At 40.8% G+C, this 20,072-nt stretch overlaps 1 protein-coding gene and 2 long non-coding RNA genes across 3 annotated transcripts in view; 2 read left to right on the top strand and 1 right to left on the bottom strand.

Annotated features, from left to right (window-relative positions):
* LOC108165879 (uncharacterized) overlaps window positions 1-20,072 on the bottom strand; it is a 46,931-nt gene that overhangs the window by 12,514 nt on the left and 14,345 nt on the right. The gene's annotated exons all lie outside the window — the stretch shown is intronic.
* On the top strand, window positions 1,040-3,702 carry LOC103459208 (extracellular matrix protein 2). Its single transcript, XM_008400583.3, has 2 exons — window positions 1,040-1,080; window positions 1,676-3,702. The coding sequence occupies exons 1-2, from the start codon at window positions 1,040-1,042 to the stop codon at window positions 2,772-2,774; spliced, it is 1,140 nt and encodes a 379-aa protein (XP_008398805.2). The 3' UTR covers window positions 2,775-3,702.
* LOC145550226 (uncharacterized) lies at window positions 10,373-15,386 on the top strand. Its single transcript, XR_014086138.1, has 2 exons — window positions 10,373-11,134; window positions 13,483-15,386. It is a non-coding gene; the product is annotated as an uncharacterized LOC145550226 (long non-coding RNA).

Below are 20,072 nucleotides of genomic sequence, written 5' to 3'. Positions count from 1 at the left end.
ATACTACCTCTCAGGCACAGTGGATTATCTCAACAAAACAAATTCAGAGGAGGTGCAAGAGAATGGACTTCGTTTATTTCCCAATTCAATCACAAGTAGGACAAAAATCCGTACAGATGGCACTAACAAGTGGGAAAAGCAAGAAGTAAAACTGGACCAAACGGATGCAAAATTAAAGACGAATGATTCAGGGAAGGTTAAAGAAAAAAAGACGCTCGCAGTAATTTATCTTTTTGAGGGTAAAAGAGACACAAAAGAGGATTATATGGACGTTAAAGAAGAGGGAATTACAGAAACCCTCTCACAAAAAACAAAACAAACAGGTAGCCATAAGGAAATGTACAATGTAGCACTTCCTTTAGCCACGTTGTTCACACATTCAGAAATTCGTGGCACTCTGTCTCAAAATCATTCAACTTTCCTCCATCATCAAGACTTTGTCCGTTCGATGCCTAATGTTTCCAAAACTGCTTCCTCAGACTCAACTGTCAAGCTGAAAGAGGAGGAGGACAAGCATCTCCTACATTTAGGAACAATAACACAAACAGTCGCTCCAAAGTCTTTAATGGACATAAACACAGACCCTGAGGTTAGAAAGAGTGAATTCATCACCACACGGGCAGCAAAGCCAAAACCAGCAGAGGTAAGGTTCATCCTCAACGGTTTGAAAACAAAGGAAGGAAATCATACACAGAAATTTAATAAAAATACACCCACTGCAAAAATGGTCCATTTTACCCCAAAGCCAAGCACAGTCCTACTGTCGGGCAAACCCACAATTGTTACGCAGATGGAAAATAACGCCATATTTATGGTCGGGCATAACAAAGTACCTCCTCCCCAGCCACAAGGAACCAAACCTTCACCCAGACTGAAACGTTTACCAACCACAGCACCATCCACGTCGCCAGCTGAAACCAGCAGGATTAGCAAAAATAAGGAACCGTCTAAAGACAAAAGAAGGAGGAAAGACAATAAAACACGAAAGCCACAAGAGGGGAAGAATAAAATACCTCCACCAACACTCTTTCCTTACTTCATGGATGACTACTGTCCACCTATGTGTGCTTGTTATGGAAGGTAAGCCTTTAAGAATATCGGCTGGTAAACAAGAGCATTTCAAATCTACTCATTAGAAATAACGATCTCTGATGAGCCTCGCTGATTCAAGTCATAATCCAATACTCATTACCATGTATTTACTTCAAAAGACAATAATTTTAGCAGTATTTTGAGTGTGTCCCATCCAGCTCACTCACCACTGACATTCCACTATCTAGTTTTTCCATCACAATGACAAATATTTTGCCCCAAAGAGAGTTTTCTAAAGATTTATCAGCCTAAACACTGCTACAGGGTTTAATATGCTCACATCTTTTCCTGATGGTGATTGCTAATGGTTTACTGAAGTGCTATGCTAATGCTTGCTTTCCGTTGGAGTTTTTGACTCTAGCACACATTTTAATGCATATCTCTCAGTTTTCTTTACCAATATTGACTAAGCTGCATCGGTCTGAGTAAAAACACTGTCTTCAGTCCTAAACAAAGAAGCTTATTAGTCAAAAATTAGCCTTGTCCTATTGAAAAGGATAATTGTACAAGTTAGAATTCCCTGTGTAAAATGAAATTTGTGTGACTGAGAGCATTAAAGTGTGCTTTTTCTTTTTTGTTCCAGAGTTGTCCAGTGCTCCGATAAAGGTGTTGAAGAGTTTCCATATGGAATCCCCTATAATGCCCGCTGCATCCTCCTGATGAACAACCACATCAGCAGCATCCAGCTGGACTTGCTCAGTGAATATTCATCCATGGAATTCCTTTCCTTGAGCAACAATCGGCTCACAGATGGAGCCGTGGAAGGATCTTTCGAGGGGATTCCCGTCTTGAAGCGTCTCTATCTGGACAGGAATCAACTTCAAAGTTTGCCAACTGACCTCCCAGTGTCTCTCGAGGAGCTACGACTGGACAACAATCTCCTGGAGATGATGTCTGAGGCGGCCTGGGCACAGTGTCCTAGTCTGCTGGTTTTAAGCCTGAGCAACAACAGCCTGGGGAATAGATCTGGATCTCTTCCTCCTGGTGCACTGTCCTCTCTGCACAATCTACGCACCCTGAACCTGGGTTATAATCGGCTAGCCTCAGCACCTTTAGAGTTACCACTGTCCATAAAGGAGTTATATCTTAGAGGAAACCACCTTGAGCAACTTAGCCGAGGAGTTTTTAATGGCATATCACAGATGTTGGTGTTGGATCTCAGTGCAAACAGGTTGAAGAGCAAAGGCCTTCTTAGAGATTCCCTCCTCAATGCGACACATTTGGAAAGCCTAAACTTAGAAGGAAACAAACTAAAGCAAGTGCCGCAAAACCTCCCCAACTCTCTGAAAACTCTAAATCTGGAAGGCAATCTAATATCTTCCATAAAGAAAGCCTCCTTCCGCAACTTGGACAACCTCGAGCACTTGGGACTGGGAAGAAATGCGATTTTCAAAGTATCCACCGGTGCATTTCAGACCTTGCCCGCCTTGCATCAGTTAGACCTGTGTCACAACAAGTTGCACCAGGTGCCCAGGCGACTGCCTGCAGGCCTGCACTCGGTAGCGCTCGCACACAACAAGATCGAGTCGGTGCCCAGCAACGCGTTCTGCTGGGGCAGTCAAAGTCTTAGTCTCAGCAGACCTGTACACGTACGTCTGGAGCACAACTTAATTGACGTGGGGAAGCTGGATGTGCGCGCGTTCAGATGTTTACGTAGAACGCAGGTCGTGCACTTCCACTGAATTTACAAACCGTGGAAGATTTAAATAGATCTGCTGCTCCAGGACTCGGCCCTTTTTTATATCAACTCTTCCACTTTTAAACAAAGACTTCAGCACTCAAGAGGCCAACTGTGAAAACAAATGACCACATTTTATTATGTGTAAAGTTCAGCTCATTGTGTGTGACCAGCCCATGTCTTCCTCTCTGACTGTTTTTGTGGCAGATACGTTTTCCTTGCAGGCGTGTTGCTTTGCAGTGGTTTGCGTGACACAAACCACTGCAACGAACGAACTGAAAACACAGGAAAGTCCAGAATCCACCAGGATCCAGTTTTACTTAAGGTTTGAGACCAGATGTCATTGCAAATCAGGGCAATTCTGTTTTGGTTTTATTTTTATATACAGTATTTATACAATATTTCTATTCTGACTGGAGAATTGTTTTTTTTATGCCAATGCCTTTTTCACGTCACAGCATGGTCAAGGTGTTACTGAAACCTTCAAATTTGATTGGTAAAAACTTCAAAAACAATGTCACTTTTGGTTTTATACATGAAATAAAATCACAATAGCGAACACTGAAGTTTCCTTTTCTGTTGTGTTAAAAATGAAAACGTTTAAGGGGCAGGAACACTTTTCCAAAGCACAGTAAGAGTCTAAGTTGAATCTAACACAAATGTCGTCTGATTGAGACGGAAAGATTTGCCGGACTGTGGCTCTGAGGCAAGGCAGCGGCAGGACGTGGAAAAGGAAATGTTTAATCCCGACACATTTCTGCCAGTATCTACAAAATTCTTTGCAGCAAGTTATGCTATTGGTGTTTGGGCGTTTCTTAAAGCTTCTTGTATTTGGTTATCCACTTAATAGTAACATGAATGAAATAAAATACCAAACAAGCAGTCAGCAGCTGCGATAGCAGAGATTTAAAGAGTTAGCTTTTCCACCAACAAATTAGTCGTAGCCGACAATTTTCTTGCCATGTTTGTCCAATGCCAGTTTCTCTGGAAATTCACACGATGACACAAAAACTCAATCTTGTGAAATATCAAAAGGTGGCTGGCAAATAAATGGCTTCATTATCATAAATAAATATTATTTAATAAAGTGACAAACATTTTTAGGAAGTAAATTAAACTTAAAATAGCAGACGGATTTGTGAATGGTGTTTGCGTACAGAAACATTAATTTTAATACACTTGTTTCTAGTGAAGACTTTCCAAGACGTGAAGATGCTATTTGAAACAAATCCACACGATGGCAGTGATGTACAGGAGTTCGTTCTGATAAGGACAGCCTTTACTTGGACACGGAGAAACTAAATCATCAGATTATGAAATGTTTTCATAATCACTGATAAAAACCACCAAGTGATTTCCAGAAGCTCAAAGATATGAAGAAGAGAAAAAGAAACAAGCATAGACTTCAAATAGTTACTTTAAAGTAATATGCAAACATACACCTAATATCTTTTTATTCAGTTTGGAAACCTCACAAATTAGAAGCCTCCAATTTGTTTCTTTAAAAAAAAAACAATTTAGATCATAAAATAAAAAAAACTATTTAGATCATAAAATACCTAAATGATAAGTTAATACTTTTCATATAGATAAACAGCAACACATTTTGGAGCAGGAGTATGAGCCCACGTGGAGGTGCTCAGCACTTTTCTTTACCCCCCTCCCTTCTCTGCCTCTAATAAGTTCACTCATCGACGTGGCACTGCACCCACAGGGTCTGGGAAAGAAGAACAGGAGGAGGGGGCAAGAGGGAGGGTTGAGGAGAGATGGAGGGAGGGCTCGGAGAATGGATCCAGGCTCCACCAGTTGACGCTGCGAGTGTCCAGAAGGGAAGAGCTTCGGTTGGGGCAGAGAGCTCACCAGGACTTCCCTACGGTCCAGCAGGACCCCAACCTGCATCATCACACCTCTTCTACCTGCAGATACCTTCTGCTTTACTCGTTTCCGGCCTCTTTTCTGCTCGTCTCCTCAAAACAAACTTTATTTCGATGACTTATCGTGAGATCAGACCACTATGAGTACATCTGCAGACTTTTAGGAGTACAGTACCTGCACAGCTGTTTTTATAGTCGCCTGGGGCATGTGTGTGTGTGTGCGTGTGTGTGTGTGTGTGAAGAAATGGCTCCCATGATGGAGTCTGATTCCATGTGCTGCTTTAAGCTGTTCGGCAGATGGTTGCATTTATCTGTCTGCTGCTGCACCATGAGAAGGGTGCTCTCTGATATTTATGCATATTCAAACTGCAAATATATGAATTGCATGAAAAAAAAAAAAAAAGCCTGCCGGAGTGATTGATGCAGCTTGATCCAAAACCACTGCCCTCCTGAATCAATCACCAACTCTCTGCTTGGAGACATATCACAGCTGACTGGTGCAACGTGAAGTAAATCCCCTGCATTTAGTATCTGCGGTACAGGGTTCCTCCTCTTTGCCTTCAAAATACAAATTCTTGCAGCTGAAAATACAAAATCTGAGATGGTTTTGATCTGACTGTCTGCTTTCCCTGAACCCTCTTCATGAATTAGACCACAAAAAGAATAGGAATGTAGAAAGAAAAGAGGAGCGGGAACAGGATATTAAACCACACCCTACTTGTGATCCACACCAGACAAACATTTTAAAGGACCTGCGCTTCGGTAGGGTTCAGCTGTTGCTTGCTTTCTTTTATTAAAAGCTTCCATCTTTAAGTGCTTCAAAGGCTCAAAAGTATAAAATTTATTCCATTGTCTACGGGGTCAAGTGAGTTGACCGTCCGTGACTTAAAAATGCTTTCCATAAAACTCCCATGTTAAAGATTTTCTAAGCTACACAAAGAGTTCAGATGTTTCAGTTGTCTGGAGAAATGCAAGTGTAAAAAAGGCAAACATGTCTATGTGGCTCTTTTTCTCTCACACACACACACACACTCTCTCTTTGTTCTGCTAAATTGAAGGATGAACACCTCCAATTGACTGCATTTATCCTCCTGAACCCAATATGCACTCCTATATCTCATCTAATGGAACCTTTTATCAAGTCTAAGCTCAGCATTGACACAACGCTGAAACGCTGCAGCCAACGTTGTGACCCTGCTGCAAAAACGTCACCTCACGTTGATTATAAGGTGCTTTCAGAAGGGTTTAAAGCTGCTTCCCAAAGTTAAAGTGCCATACCAGGAGTGACAGAGAGGTGGCGCTTGTGTTAGCCAAGCGCAGAAAATGAGACGGTAGAAGGGCTGGAGGAAAACAGGGAGGGGAAAGTGTTCGGGAGGAGGGGATTGAGAGAGAAACCATGGGAGCCAGAGGGACCTCAGACACACAGACCAGCCTATCAGCAAACCACACACAAGAGCGCATGGTTTGCACACGTTTGCATTAGGCTGCACACTAAAGCACAAACTACACGTCCTGCTGTGTATCTCTACGTTTTAGTTCTGAAGGATCATCTTTTTGATCAAGAGCACAAATTGTGCTTCAATGTACGAACCCGTAGAGATAAAACCCAAACTGCTTGTGGCTGTTATTGCAGCTAAAACTTCATATACAGGGTGATTGCTTATGGGGGAGAATTCAAATGAATGCAACACATTTCTGATTTGCATCAGAAAACCCTTTTCCATCCACTTCACATTCATTCCTCACATCAAAACTCCCAAAGAGGCACGTTGACATTTGATAAAATGTGAAAAAGTTACAAAGCTAAGAGCACTTGATGCCACACAGGTTCCCGTTTTCTTAATGGAAAATACTCGAGTGTTTTCTTACATTTTACACGCGAGGAGGGATTAAAAGCAGAAGTTCAAGCTCAACCTTTCTTGAATGCAGGCCCTGGGGTATTCATTCAAGCATTCTCAAAATGAAAAACCTCGCGAGGCGTCAGAGGACGGGCGACGTGCTCGACGCCGTCAGGAACGTCGCTCGGACTTGTCCGGTCGTTTTCCCCTCACCGGCCAGAAACGGCGACGGGCGTCTCGATTTACATCAAATATACCTGCCGGCTCCGAGCTTCCTAGAATTAAAACTGATGGCTGTTTACCATCAGGTCTATACTTGTTTATATGTCTGCATTTCCTGCTGCGAGCCATTTGTTTGAAGCAGTTTGGATTCATAAATAGCAATTACAGCATATGGAAAGAGGCAGCCAGAGGTCATAGTTATATGATGACACTGAAAACTTCTCTTCTGCCTACACTTGCTGGTGTTAAACACACATTGTATATAGATTGTGTCCTTTTAATGCACTGTTTAAATACTCAAGTCGACCTTGAAGTTCAGAAATGTAGCTATGGCTGGTAAATAGAAGTTCTTTCAGTCAAAACATCTAAATTAAAATTTGACGATAAAAGTTAAATCGAAAGGAAAACGCTATGCAACACCAACCCAAATAATAAATGACACTTATTTTCAGTGGTGTTGTCCAAAAGTGTCCTATAATGTCACATAAACATAGTTTTAAATCCCTCCAAGATGTATTTTTATACCTGTTTTCCTCTTTGAAACAGTGACACACAGTTGGCTCAGCCCAGTGATTACTTGCATTAAACATGACGCATGTTTTCATAGATTAGCTGTAATTTGTAAGCTCAAATTAACTCGCTGTAAGTGTTTTGTCATATTCCTTTCCTGTATTTTTATGGGGGGGGTTTTTATTGCCTGTAAAACTGTAAAGACAGTCTTGACATGGTGCAGACATTACAGATGCACTCGCTTGCATTTAATGATTTAAGCAACACAGGGCTCTTCTAATTACATAGACTGTGTAGTCTATTTAAAACATAATACTAGTGTGTCTCTGCACAACACAAATGGTTTCAGAAAGCGAAAGGAGTTTGCCGGTTCCACGGACCGTTTGGTCTGGGTCAAAGGTTAAGCTTTCCTATCGTCTTTCAGAAAGAAAAAAAAAATCCAGGATTCACTCTGGGAGGCTGAAGAATCCCCTGAAGCCTTCGGGTTTCCTCCAAAAGAGGACGAAAACAAGTCGAAACTAGATGGGCTCTCCCCGACACTCAACGTGGTGCTCGAGATCTTTTTAGAGATAGCTCAGTGAATCCATTTTGTTGTAATCGTCGAACTGTTTCACAATCTCTGCATGTCCACATGACTGAATAAAGCCTGGTGTTAAATCCCTCTGCAGGTCATTTGCAAATACAGTGATCTTGACTTGCTTCATACATATTAAACCATCTGTCTCTGTAGCAACAAGATCTACAAACCAGGTCAAACTTTAGGAAGGACGTGAGGTTCCCTCACCTTCTGTGTTTTGGTTCCAACCATTAATCACCGTCTAGACAGGGAAACAGAAGGCAAATCAGGTCACTAATAAGTAAACATTGTTTAAAGAAACTAAAAATAGCAGGCTGGGAAGACAGGTGGGTGGCAGCAGCCTGTTTTCTGAATGTTAATAAGCGAGCAGAAAATAAGACGGGCAAAGCTGAGTCATTAAAGGGGATGAAGGGAATTACCTTCTTAGAACTCTGCAAATCCACTTAGCAGAATTTTTAAGCAGTCGCCTCATCGGCTTCATGCCGCTGCTGCCTTAATTCATCAAACCTTTTACCGTCCTCTCTTGAGTAAAAACTTTGTGAAAACCTTTTTTTCCTCCCCTGCAGTTGCACCCTTTTATCTTCTGAGGTGCATCTTTACCAGCTTCCCACATCCATTCATTTCCTATATCCAGATGAAGCAGGACTGGATTCGAACTCAGGACCTTCTTCTGCAACCAGCTGTTCCTCCATGCAGCCCAGATTTTTGCACGTTGATGCTAATTATCGTTTGTCGGATTAGAGGTTAATAATGTATTTGAAACAGTTTCATCATTAAGCTTTAATCCAAAATATTCCAATTCAGTCAAGGTTGTACGTTTAACATCCAACAGGCTTTGGATCCATTTCCCCCCCCATCGACGATAACCAGTCTGCCTTTCCCTGCTGAAGAGATAGTCAGCCCACAGCATCATGCTGCCGCCGCCATGCTTTTTGGCCGGGATGGTGATATTCTTCCTCTGTTTTGCAGATGTTTGCTGTGTCTCAGACATGACTTGTGGCAAACTGCAAACAGGACAATGTGACGTCTTTCTTACAACAACGGTGTTTAAAGTTTGTAAAGTAATAATTGCATACCATTATTAGTATTATTTTAAAATCAGAATAGAAAAAAGTTGTATTTTTTGGCCTATTGATCGATACTTTATTTACATACAGTCCCAACAATGTACTTAATTGCATTTGCAAGTCTCCGTTTACAAGAACACTGTACATTAATGCTTTGACTTGGTGTCCGTTTCCCTCATGGAGCCAGAGTTCAAATATATTACAGCGAAAGGCAAAGTCTGAGCCAAATTTCATGGCAAACCTACCAATATCGGTTTTGACATTTGATGAAAAGCCAAAGGTCATAATTTTCAAACTCAGTTCCTCGGCATCTGATCGCAAACAGATGTGTAAAGTTTCACTGCAGCTTGTCCTGTAATTCAGCATTTTTATGTAGATGCGACCCTAAAAATGACAGTTTAAAGTCGGCTCAAAAGCAGAAGCCTTACGGTCCTTGTGATGGTGATGAAATGTTATCAGAGGCTCCATTTTATTTTCATTTATGATAAGAAACACTGAAAGTCGGAAATCTGTCCTGACGTGTGACGGCCCAGTTGCTTGAAACGTCGACTTCCTATCGACCAGCCGACGCTGTGAACCTGAAAGACGCGCAAACGAGCAGTGAAGCAGAAAGGACAGCGTGCTAATTCACAGTAATTTGCTCCAACTCGATCGGCCTATTAAAATGTCCTGGATTGTTCCACACTTACGACATTTTATGTGAATCAAATGGAAGTGTTGTAATGAGATCTTCAAGTCGACCGCAGATCTTTGAACAGCGCAGCGTGACTCATGTTCTCCCTCGCCTCGTGGCCCGGCAGTAAATTCAGATTTAACGAGACGATCTGAATAATTGATGTAAATACACACTCAAAAATAAAATCATCTATTTCACCTTTGCCAATTTTTTCATGATTGACTCTACGGAAAAATTTCATTAAAAAAAAACAAAAAAAAAAACAAACAAACAATCGTAACACGATGTTTTTAAACCTCCTAGAATATCAACAACAACCATCTGGGTGTAAAAATCCCCCTGACTCGAGTTTGTGCTGATGTTTGAAGAAAGTCATTGGTAGAGCAGCCATGTGTTTATGCCAAGTGTTGTGAAACCGAGTGGTTGCCCAACATCTTCTGCCGTACTCGTCTCTACCACCCAATGTTTTTCAGATCCGATATGACTTTGCATGTTCTGGGTGAGAAAATGTCAGCCGAGTTTAACAACTGTCCCTTTTTTTTCTTTTAATGCTTGAAAAACATTTAAAAGTAGTTGCTTTATCTGAGGCTGATACAGTGCTCTGGAAATGTGTTTGCAGATTTCCTTCATTTACATTAGAAGCTAATTATTTAGACACCCTGAAGATTTAAATATAAAACCATCTTCATTCCACCAAAACATTTCTATTTGATATTAAAGACAGGAGTTTCTTAAATTGCACTGAAACAGTTCAAAGACAATCATGAGTATAAAGAAAAATAATTTCTCTGATTTATTTGAAAAAATGAAAGTCTGTACTCCCTAATCAATGGGGAAAAAAAACAACTTCACTGACAATTTTAGCAGTCAGACCCTACTTATAACTGCTGATCGGCTAAACTATGTCATGAACATCTCAACGGTCTTCACATCTGCTGTACAAAAGCTTGTTATTTATCCAGAAGGCGAATATCTTTAAGATTTGGAGTCGTTTGAAGAATGGCCTTTTTGAAACGTTTCTTTCAGTCCCTAAAGTGAACACACCCAATTGTTCCCATTTCGCTTCTGATCTCTGATGCCGAAAACCTGACCAAAGTTTAGGAACACCGCAGTCCCGAATTATCTGGGTAAACGATACTTCTAAAAGGGAAATATTGACTTGTTGACATCAGAATGAAGATGCATAATCATTCGTTCGTGGGTCTTTAACTTCCCAGGCCTGTTTTCTGCTGTTTGAGGTTAAAAAGCTCTTGTGCAATTGCAGATTTCCTCCAATTTCTCTTTATCAAAACAGGATGTTCTCTGACTCAGCCTCACTGCCATCCATAACCTCAACGTCTGTGGTCAAGAGTTCCCATAACTCAGAATGCGAGTGAGGATAGCTGCCACGACTGTAGAATCTGTAACATAGAAGGAAAACGCTACCAGCTCTACTCGCAAAACGAGCTCAGACTGGACAGTAAGTGGGCGCCGCCAGCAGTGCTAATATAATTTCAGGCTGGAAAACTGGTTGTGAGCGCAGCTCTGTTCCAGTCGGGTCATTTTTCAGCTGCAGACTTCGGTCTGCGAAGCAACACAAACCCGGACAAGAAAATGTGAGGTATGTGGAAAGAATTGGGGCAGACTTTTAAAGTAAACTCAGATCGATCCAAGCCTAACTGAGGAACCGTCGAGCTCAATGAACAATTCAGAAATCACCCAGTAAGTCGCTGGTATAAAATCTGACCACTGGCTTCTAATCCTCCTGTCTCCCGGCCATACCGGGGTGCTGAAGGAGTGACTAATCCAAGAATATCTGATTTCAGCTTATGTAAAGACACACATGGTGCTTTTTTTTCCAGTTTTGGAGAGCGTGCAGAGCCTTGGAAAGCTTCATGAGAACACTTTTGAAAAGTTTGACTGCTTCTTATCCATTCCATGCCCTCAGCCACAAAAAAAAAAAAACCCACAGAGTCCGGGAGAGAGAAAATGTGGCCAACACCTAATTGGCTCCACCAACAGCCTCTTGGTGTGCCAGGCCCTTTTTTTTTCTCTCTTGTTCTGCAAAATCCTTCGAGAAGCAATTTTTTATTTTTTTTTTGTAATTGTGAATATTTTTGACCTCTTCCCCATTAAAGATCGTTGAGAAAAGCTAAATTAGGCTAGTAAGGTTACTTTTCCCGCAATAAATCAAATAACAGGTTTTCCTGTACAGGTTTTCCCTTCACTAACTTTGACCAAACACATTTTACCGGATGAATTAAATGAAAAACACCCGACAAGAGAGTTAAAATCTTCTCCAGCCCGTACAGAGGAAGTGTTTTGTCAAACTTTAAACTCATCTGGTTGTCACTGTGAGGAATATATTGCTGACTATGTTTATTAAAAGCCCTGATACGCGTCGCTCCTGCCAAAACAGGGTGTGCACTCTTGTTACGACTTATGAGAAAATACATTGCCCAGATGGTCCACATCTAAGTTTTACTCCGAACCAACTTGTCTTCTCTTTTCTCTCTCAAACTGCTTTTTTTTCCCCCCTCCCGATATTTTTTCAGCAAATTAAACCTGTTCTGATGTGTTGGGTTTAACAGTCCTAGAAGTTTGGGAAGCTCTTTCTGTAAGATGTGCCGAAAACGTAGCTGGAATGTTTCGCCACTAAAAACCAAGCAGGTTCAATGAGGTCAGTTTAATCCCGCTACATTAAAAAAAGTAAATTAGAGCAAACAGAAACCGGAGTCGTCCTGACTCAACGCCACGTATTGGTTCGTTTTCTGACTGAATTCCACTTAAAATACAGAAGAAGGTCTTCCGTTTGATTTAGTCAGCCATTTTAAATTGCCAATTCAAGAAGAAATGACATCTTTGTTTTTATGTGCATGGGTTGAAAAACTGCTTTCTTCTATTCACCCAATAAATCTGGGTTTTCCCTAAGTGGAGGTTTTCAACCCCATTTTCAAATTCCAGTTGTTAAGGACCGTTGTCCTGCAACTTGGAGATGTGTCCCTGGTCTAACCCACATGATTAAAATCATTACATTGCTTCTTCAGAATGCTGTCAAGTTCTATAAAGTTATACATATGTGCAAGTATTTGATACGGTTGTGTGGAACCTCGAAACTAGAGTTTGGGTCGTGTAGCCAAAAGCGGCAGAAACAAAAAGTAAATCGATTTCCCGACATTCAGAGCAAAGCTTTCACTGTAAGAACCATTTTTGCATCTTGTCCTGTTAATACGGTGTATGGTTTTATCTCAGTATGAGTCCAGCACTTCTGCGCAGGCGTCAGACTTTCGTTAGAGGACATCAGTGAACAAATGGCTCCAGGAACAGAGCAGGCGGCTCGGAGAGAAACATTAAAAACATTTCACACAGAACTGTTAGGTCTTAAAATGAAACCCCTGCAGCAAGCGAGGGAAACCTACCAAGACATGACCATGCATCTTCTGAGCTGACAAGGATGGACGACAAAAAAAAAAAAAAAAAGAAACCAAAAACATTTTCTACTCCCCCGTTGTGTTAAAGAAGATATTGCTACTCTGCAGTTTGTCTTGGTTGACAGTTTATTTTTAGTCCGCTCTCTGACCAAGCACTGTTGGAGGCACGTTGGCGTACACGATGCTGTTTTTGTGCTTTCCCGCAAATACTTTGGATATTTGACATTTAAAGAAACACATTGCAGCCCCCCCCACCCCCCATCATAATCAGCATCTGCAGGGACTGGACAGGAAGTAGCGCAGTTGGATTGCAACATCAGAAATTGCCTAATGTCTCCCAATGGGGGTGTGTATGTGTGTGTGTGTGTCTAAGAATCTGTTTATCTCGTTTTTTAGCAGCTGTGTTTTCTCCAGTTGGACACAGACTCGTTTATTTTTTACTGTAATGTTACACTTTTGTTTGTCACCACTAAAAACTCTTCATCGTGTGTATCCCCGTTTTTTTTTTTTAATCCAATAAATGTTTCAATATTTGCAGCTCCGATGAAGTCAGAAACGGACCAGCGCTCTCCACCGCCTCGCTGACCCGACGGCACAATGACAGGCTTGTCCTGGTAATACGTTTCCCAGACAGACACTTTGTGCTTTAAATCTGCTGAATAACAGGCAAGGAGACCCAAACTGCCTGGTGAAGACATTACCCAGTTTATGGTGTCTTTTTCACCGCAGGATTGAAAACTGTGAAACTCTGAATTCACTGTGAATAAACACTGCAATATAAAAGCTAAATTACATAGGAGAAAACGTTCCGATTTTAGTTGAATGTAAAAGGGAAAAAAAAAAATTGTAAATGGCACAACTACAGTGCTGGACATATTTATTTGAACCACTTGTTAAAGATTTGTAAGAAAAAGGAAGAAAAAAAAGCCTGACAATAAATGTATCTTTTATAGCAGTGACATAATCTCAAACTAAAAATAAATCCAACCTATTGCAGCCAAAGAGGAGAAGCCTTTTCTGTCTGAATCTCTTACAAACACCGACTTTTTTTCAGTTTCAAAAGCTCAAGATAGCTGGTTTGGCGTGCATTCAAGAATAATATGTGGAAAAGTAGAGTGGAGGATCTGCAATGCTGTGGGCTTATTTGTCTTTGGGTTTCCTGCTAGAGCTCATAGTCTAACGCTACGAAATATATCACCAGATTGACAAAGGATTTGCTCAAAAGACAAATATGAGAGAATTCTCTCATGCGTGTCTCGGTCACGACTCAAAGTTCAGTAGAAAACTTGTGGAGTGAGCAGAAGAATAAAGTATGTAATGATGGGTCCAGAAATCTGGACCAGAAAAGTCCAACTTCAGAGGATTGTTGTCCAGCCTGGCTCAGAAGATGGGCATAAATGCGGTCAGTACTAAAGGTAAAATTTCGCCCCAGGAAGTTATTTAAACAGCTGTAAACAGCCAACTTCTGCACCTCGGACTATTTCTCTCGTAAAGAGACACACCTGTCAAGACGACCATAAATCACCGCATCGGTAGAGCCGGATTAATCCCAGATTTCCCTTCTTTTGAAATAACTTCCCCGCAGTCCAAGTGTTCTGCTGTGAAAGCCTCGCAGGCATTTAGTGCATCGTTATTCCACGCGGTCGCATTAAATATCAGCTCAGTTCGCTGCACGATGCATGAAGTGTGAAAACAGATTCAGCAGCTCTTAAAAAAAACCGACAGGCCAATTTAAACAAACGAAGCAGAAACGATCTGGATGCTCCTCCGAAACTGAAAGGAGGATTCCAGGTGTTTGTTTTATGAAACAGAGCTAACGTGGAAAAAAACAAGGATAAACGTAAAACATTCAGCTTTGATTGATTTTAATCGTTTCAAACTTTATTGTATTTACCTCAAACCTAATTTTCATGCTGTGAAGTGCGTTTTCTTCCTACCCGAGTGTCAGGTTGCATCTTGTTCTAGGAGGTTATTTAATAATTGGAATATGCTGAGTAAACCGGCTTCAGATCCTTCGTCAAAAGAGATTATGTCAGCCAACGCCCCACTGGCACCTCAGGAAATGATCTGTACAAAAGATTTAATTTGAGATGTCTTTATTTTTCTTGCTCTCTTTTATCCTCAATATCAACCTGTGCTTTTTTCCAGTTTCTATCTATTTATCTATTAACAATGCAACCATGGACAGGCCTAGGCTTATGCTGAATTATAAAAATTATTCCACATCAAAAGTGAGCAGCACGCAGTCTTCCTCTCACTTTAAAGATTTCTTGACCCGTCATACTTTACTTAGCAATTTTATAAATGTAAAAAATAAAAAAATAATTTGTCTGTAAGATGATACAGATTTTAAAAAACGTCTAAGATTTTTATTATGGTGTGCTACTTGTGAAGAAAGTTGTAATCTGTAGTCACAACGAAAATAAATGCACAACAAATGTCTGTCAACGTATTTTGTTTTGTTTCTCTTAATCCAAGTATCTGAAGCTTATAAAACGATGGGACTCAATAGCATTTTCCGCACCGTTTCCATGTCAACACTGTACCTTTAAGATAGATTAGACTTTTTTTTTAAAAAACAAACAATTTAGAAATAAAATGGGCAAAAAAAAAGTCGTTTTTCCATTTTTTCAAGACATGGAAGAACAACAAAGTACACTCTGCAAGTAGAGTTTAGGGGATCAAGAGCTATTGTCAATGATCATTTTTATTTTGTTTCCGTGACATCTGATCTGGGAGAAAATAAATAAATGCAGATTCTAGGCCCTTTCAAAAAAAAAAAAAAAAAGAAGCTTGGCAGCTGATATGTCGGCTTAAACACAGGCCGCTCTGGAAGGGTCACATTTACTCTGCTGGCAGCCCAGAGCACCACTTGGATGCTCATCAAGATCCAGTAAATCAGAAACAGATTGAAATGGAAAGAAAAATGCCCTCCGAACATATCAAGGTCCATTTCAAAACATTAATAAAATCTCATAAAAAGATTGGTAGTTAGTGACTTCAAGTTTGGCTTACATAAGGTTGAGTTTTTGGATTTTACAAATGGGAGGGAAAAAAAAGAAAATCATGTTGCTAAACACGGTTTTCAAACAAAATTGCTCCTCCAACACGTTACAAACAATCATCTTTTTTTAACCATGCATGCTTCATATTCTGTTGTGTGGTGAGAAAAGTTATAAAATCATTTTCTGCTTACAGCAATAAAATGGGAGTTTATATTGCTAATTTGTGGTGTCATTTAATAAAAAACATCTAACAGATCTGTGGGTTTTCTTTCCATAAACTCAAAGTCTGTTGAAATCTTGCCACAGTTTAAGTCACTTCTTAAATAAATTTGAGATTTTCATCCCATGCATTTATCAAAACAAAGATGCAAGAAGGTGTCAATAAGGTTTTTTTTTTTTAATGGGGCTCATATGTATTGGTAAGACTAGTGCAAACAGATTTTTAAGCACAGAAATGACCAGCCCAACGCTTGGAAAGACTGCTGACTCGACAGTTTCCCAGTTTTAAACTCTTTACAAGAACGGTGAGCCACCCAAAAACAAAATACTAAAGAAGCAGACTTTCAGAGGAAGGAAAACTTGTGGTAGAAAAATGGTCTAAAAGAACAGGGATGATGTCAGCAGGAACAATGCAGCGAGCTAAAGAGGAAAAAAGGCCAGATTTGTTTTTTGTGTGATCCACAGTTCTCTTCTCTTAATCGGGGGCCAAAAGTGACTTAATCCAATAAACGTCTAGTTAGATTTTGAAATGGGTCAAGAGGTGTTAAACTTTAGGACCGTGTGATTTGGTGTTAAGAAAGCATCTCTTTCTGCTCATGACTGCGTGGGAGGACGGCAGCTTGAGCCCAACCTGTCAACATTTTTGAGACATCTCAGACCCCGCCCCCTCGTTAGTCACACCTGCACACAATATACAGCCTACATCCAAGTTCTGCAGGAGTTTCCTAATCACATGTTTATTTACATCAGGTGTGCTCAATCTCTCTATTAGAAAACAAAAACAAAAAACCTGCAGGCTGATCGAATGTGAAATATTCCACTGACTGGTTGTAAATAACCAGTTTGTGGATATTGTTTGTGTTCCACACCAATGCGCTCCATTTCACCTTGTGAAATGGGTCTGGCCCATAAACCTGATCCCAAGTCTTTGTTTTAAAACCATCCGAATCGTAATAAATCGGCCTTTACACCAGAAAATTCCTGCGGCATTTGGCGAGGAGTTTGAAATGTGACTTTTGGATTTACTTTTATTAGGCTCTGAGCAAATAACAACTAAAAACTGAACATTTTCCTCCCGAATCGCACACACACTTTGCAAATGGTGTCTTCATAATGACTCCTTTGTTTCTCTTTGCCATCACAAGTAACCAGTGTTTTTATGGTGAGCTTGCACACTGTGATTGTCAACTTTGGCACAACCTTCCCTTTTATTACAGGATGCGATTTAAAGTTGGCCGGGATGAAAGCGTGGCGTCTTTCATTTCCCTTTCTGCTCGGCGGGAGACAGTCGCCATGGACTCATGAATGCCTGCAGTTCCCCACACCAGCCTTTGTGCGGATGGACGTTATTGTCCAACCGTAGATTGTTTCTAGGTACATTTCGTCCAGTAATTTACTTCGACTAATTTGAGGTAATTTCATTCATTAGCGGCACAGCAACTGTCAGAGCGGCCTCACCTCAAACAAAAACAACAAAAACAAGAAATCTAGAAAATGTACAAGTTGGTGTGTGGCCCAGTGCGACTTAAAGAAACGGATGTAAGAAGCGCTTCAGAACAGAAATTATCATATGAATAAGAATCACCACACTGACTCACTCTGATTGGTCCAAACAAGGTCATTTCCCACAGTGCTGCTGGCCCCGGGGCCATTGTCAGCCTGTCAGAGGCATGCCTGGTGCCTCCTCTCCACGTTCCTCCGTGCGTGCTCCGGTCTGCGTGTCACAGCCGAGCCGCTCCATTCAGAGATGGGAATGACAGATCCGCTCCGTCTCTCTGCTGGCGAATCACTTACAGACTTGTGTCCTTGGTTCTGCGCTCGCCACCTTCGTGGTTCCGCCTTAGCAGAAACGGATGAACTCTCGACTTGCAAAGCCAAGGTGTGTTTCACGACATGCCAACACGTACGACCAGGAAGCGCATGCAGAAGGAACAAATTAAGGCCGCGGAGGTATTACTCGTAAATCCAACCACATCAAGGCGTCCTGTGCGCTGACTCTCAAAATGAAACATAATTTCAGTTCATTATGGTGAAGCGGAGTTAGCTGACCACAAATGACATGCAATGTCTATCCTGGCATGTGAGAACATGATGAGATTTGTTCTTCTTAGTTTTAGAGTTTCTGCTGGTTGCACATCAAGTCAGGTGGTTTTAAATCAACAACACCACAAAGTTTTTGTGAAGTATTGAGAAAAATTGATTGATTAGACATCCTGCCTCTTCCACTGGAAGTGTATTTTTTCCTGTAGTTGTGCTGCTCTACAGTTTTGTTTTTTTTTTTTGTGGCAAATCCACAGCAATTTCTAGCTGTGGATTTGCTACAGCTAGAAATTTTGTTTCACAAAGCGAAACAAAATCGAGGTCATGGTGAGGTTTGATATAGATTGCTTCCACGTTTATATTTTGTGCAACCCTTGACTGTTGCTCCTGGATACACACAATCTGAAATCCGTAAACGTATTTAAATGTGAGCGTCTTTCTCCTTTATCTGAGCAGCTGTGGCCGTCTACAGTGTGAGATAGCAATACCTGAAAAGTTAAGTTGTCAAATAATCCCGTCTGTAGTGTGGAATTGATGATCTGTAACATCCTTCTAAGGCCAACAAGTAGAAAAAATCTCGAAGTTTTATCTTTAAAACGAAGTCCACAATGTGTCACAGTAACAATAACCTCCTTTTCATCTTCATAGACGAAAGAATGCAGGCAGAGTTTTTATTGTTTCATAGTCACATTGCAAGCTATCTGCCAGGTAATGATCTCAGTGTTTGAGTTGGACAGTGAGTTTTATCAAATTCTCCAAATCATGCCGTAATCCCTCTTGGCGACAGAGATAAGGATGAGGGACGGAGGACCTGAACTCTTATGGTTGAATGTGGTTGAAGAAGATTTACAAATCAAAAGAGCCAAAAGGTTCACTTCCACATCCGCGTTGCAACAGTGGCAAAGTAGCATAATAACAGTCGCTGCACAATTTACATTAGTCACTTTTCCGTTGACAAAAATCTAACCTCATCATTGTTCCTATTTAAGCGACAACAACAGAGTTGGCAGCTGAAATGTCAGATGAATGCATAAGATAAACTTGATCCGACCTTAAAAACATCAGAACTCGGTTCATTTAAGTGCTTGGCCACACTAATGGCTTCCAGACAGAATGATGAATGAAGTTTGGTTCACTGGAGGTCAAAAAAACCCACCACTTACTTTGATTAGATAACACTTACAGGGGAATGCACATGAAGTCCACATTTTACATTTACTCTTTAAGTTTCCCATCAATGACAGGCGAGTCATTTAGCTGTCCAGTATCAGTTAATACTCTTCTAAAATCTAACCAGCAGATTTGTTTTTTGTTATTGTATAGATCTGATTTGACACCTGACAGAAAACTCACCAACACCCACCAACATCTGGCGTTTTGCTTTTAGTGGGAATTCACTCCCACATCCACGCAGCGTCGATGCTAAATGCGACACATCCTCTCCATGTGTACTGCTTAGGTAATCCTAAGCTTTATTTTCCAGAAAGCTACGCTCAGCACCACTACGATGAAACTTAAGGAGTCTTTAAGCTTAAATAAAACCGATGCACTTTGTTGGTGGAAAAGTGGAAATTTGATCATGTTTATTTATAAGAATGAGGAATCTGGAGGCATTTTGTGCTTTCATTCCTCTGGCAGTGGGAGTGTTTATGGGGTACTTATTTAAAAAAATGTGAGAAATGTCAAAAGCTTTCAAAGTCATTCTTATCTCACAAAATAAACAGTAACACAGACTTTAGTCTGTACTTCCAAATATATGCTCTCTGCTATTCTAGGAGTTGTTAGAGTGATATTTTAAATACGCAACACAGAACATCTTAAACTGGTTTGGGCATTAAAATCTCTGGAAGCTCGCCGTTAGCGA

Source organism: Poecilia reticulata, chromosome 23, assembly GCF_904066995.2.
Source record: "Poecilia reticulata chromosome 23, P_reticulata-male-v2, whole genome shotgun sequence".
In the NCBI taxonomy this organism is placed as follows: domain Eukaryota; kingdom Metazoa; phylum Chordata; class Actinopteri; order Cyprinodontiformes; family Poeciliidae; genus Poecilia; species Poecilia reticulata.
Note: the sequence above shows the minus strand (reverse complement) of the source record. Positions and strands in the feature narration are given on the sequence as shown.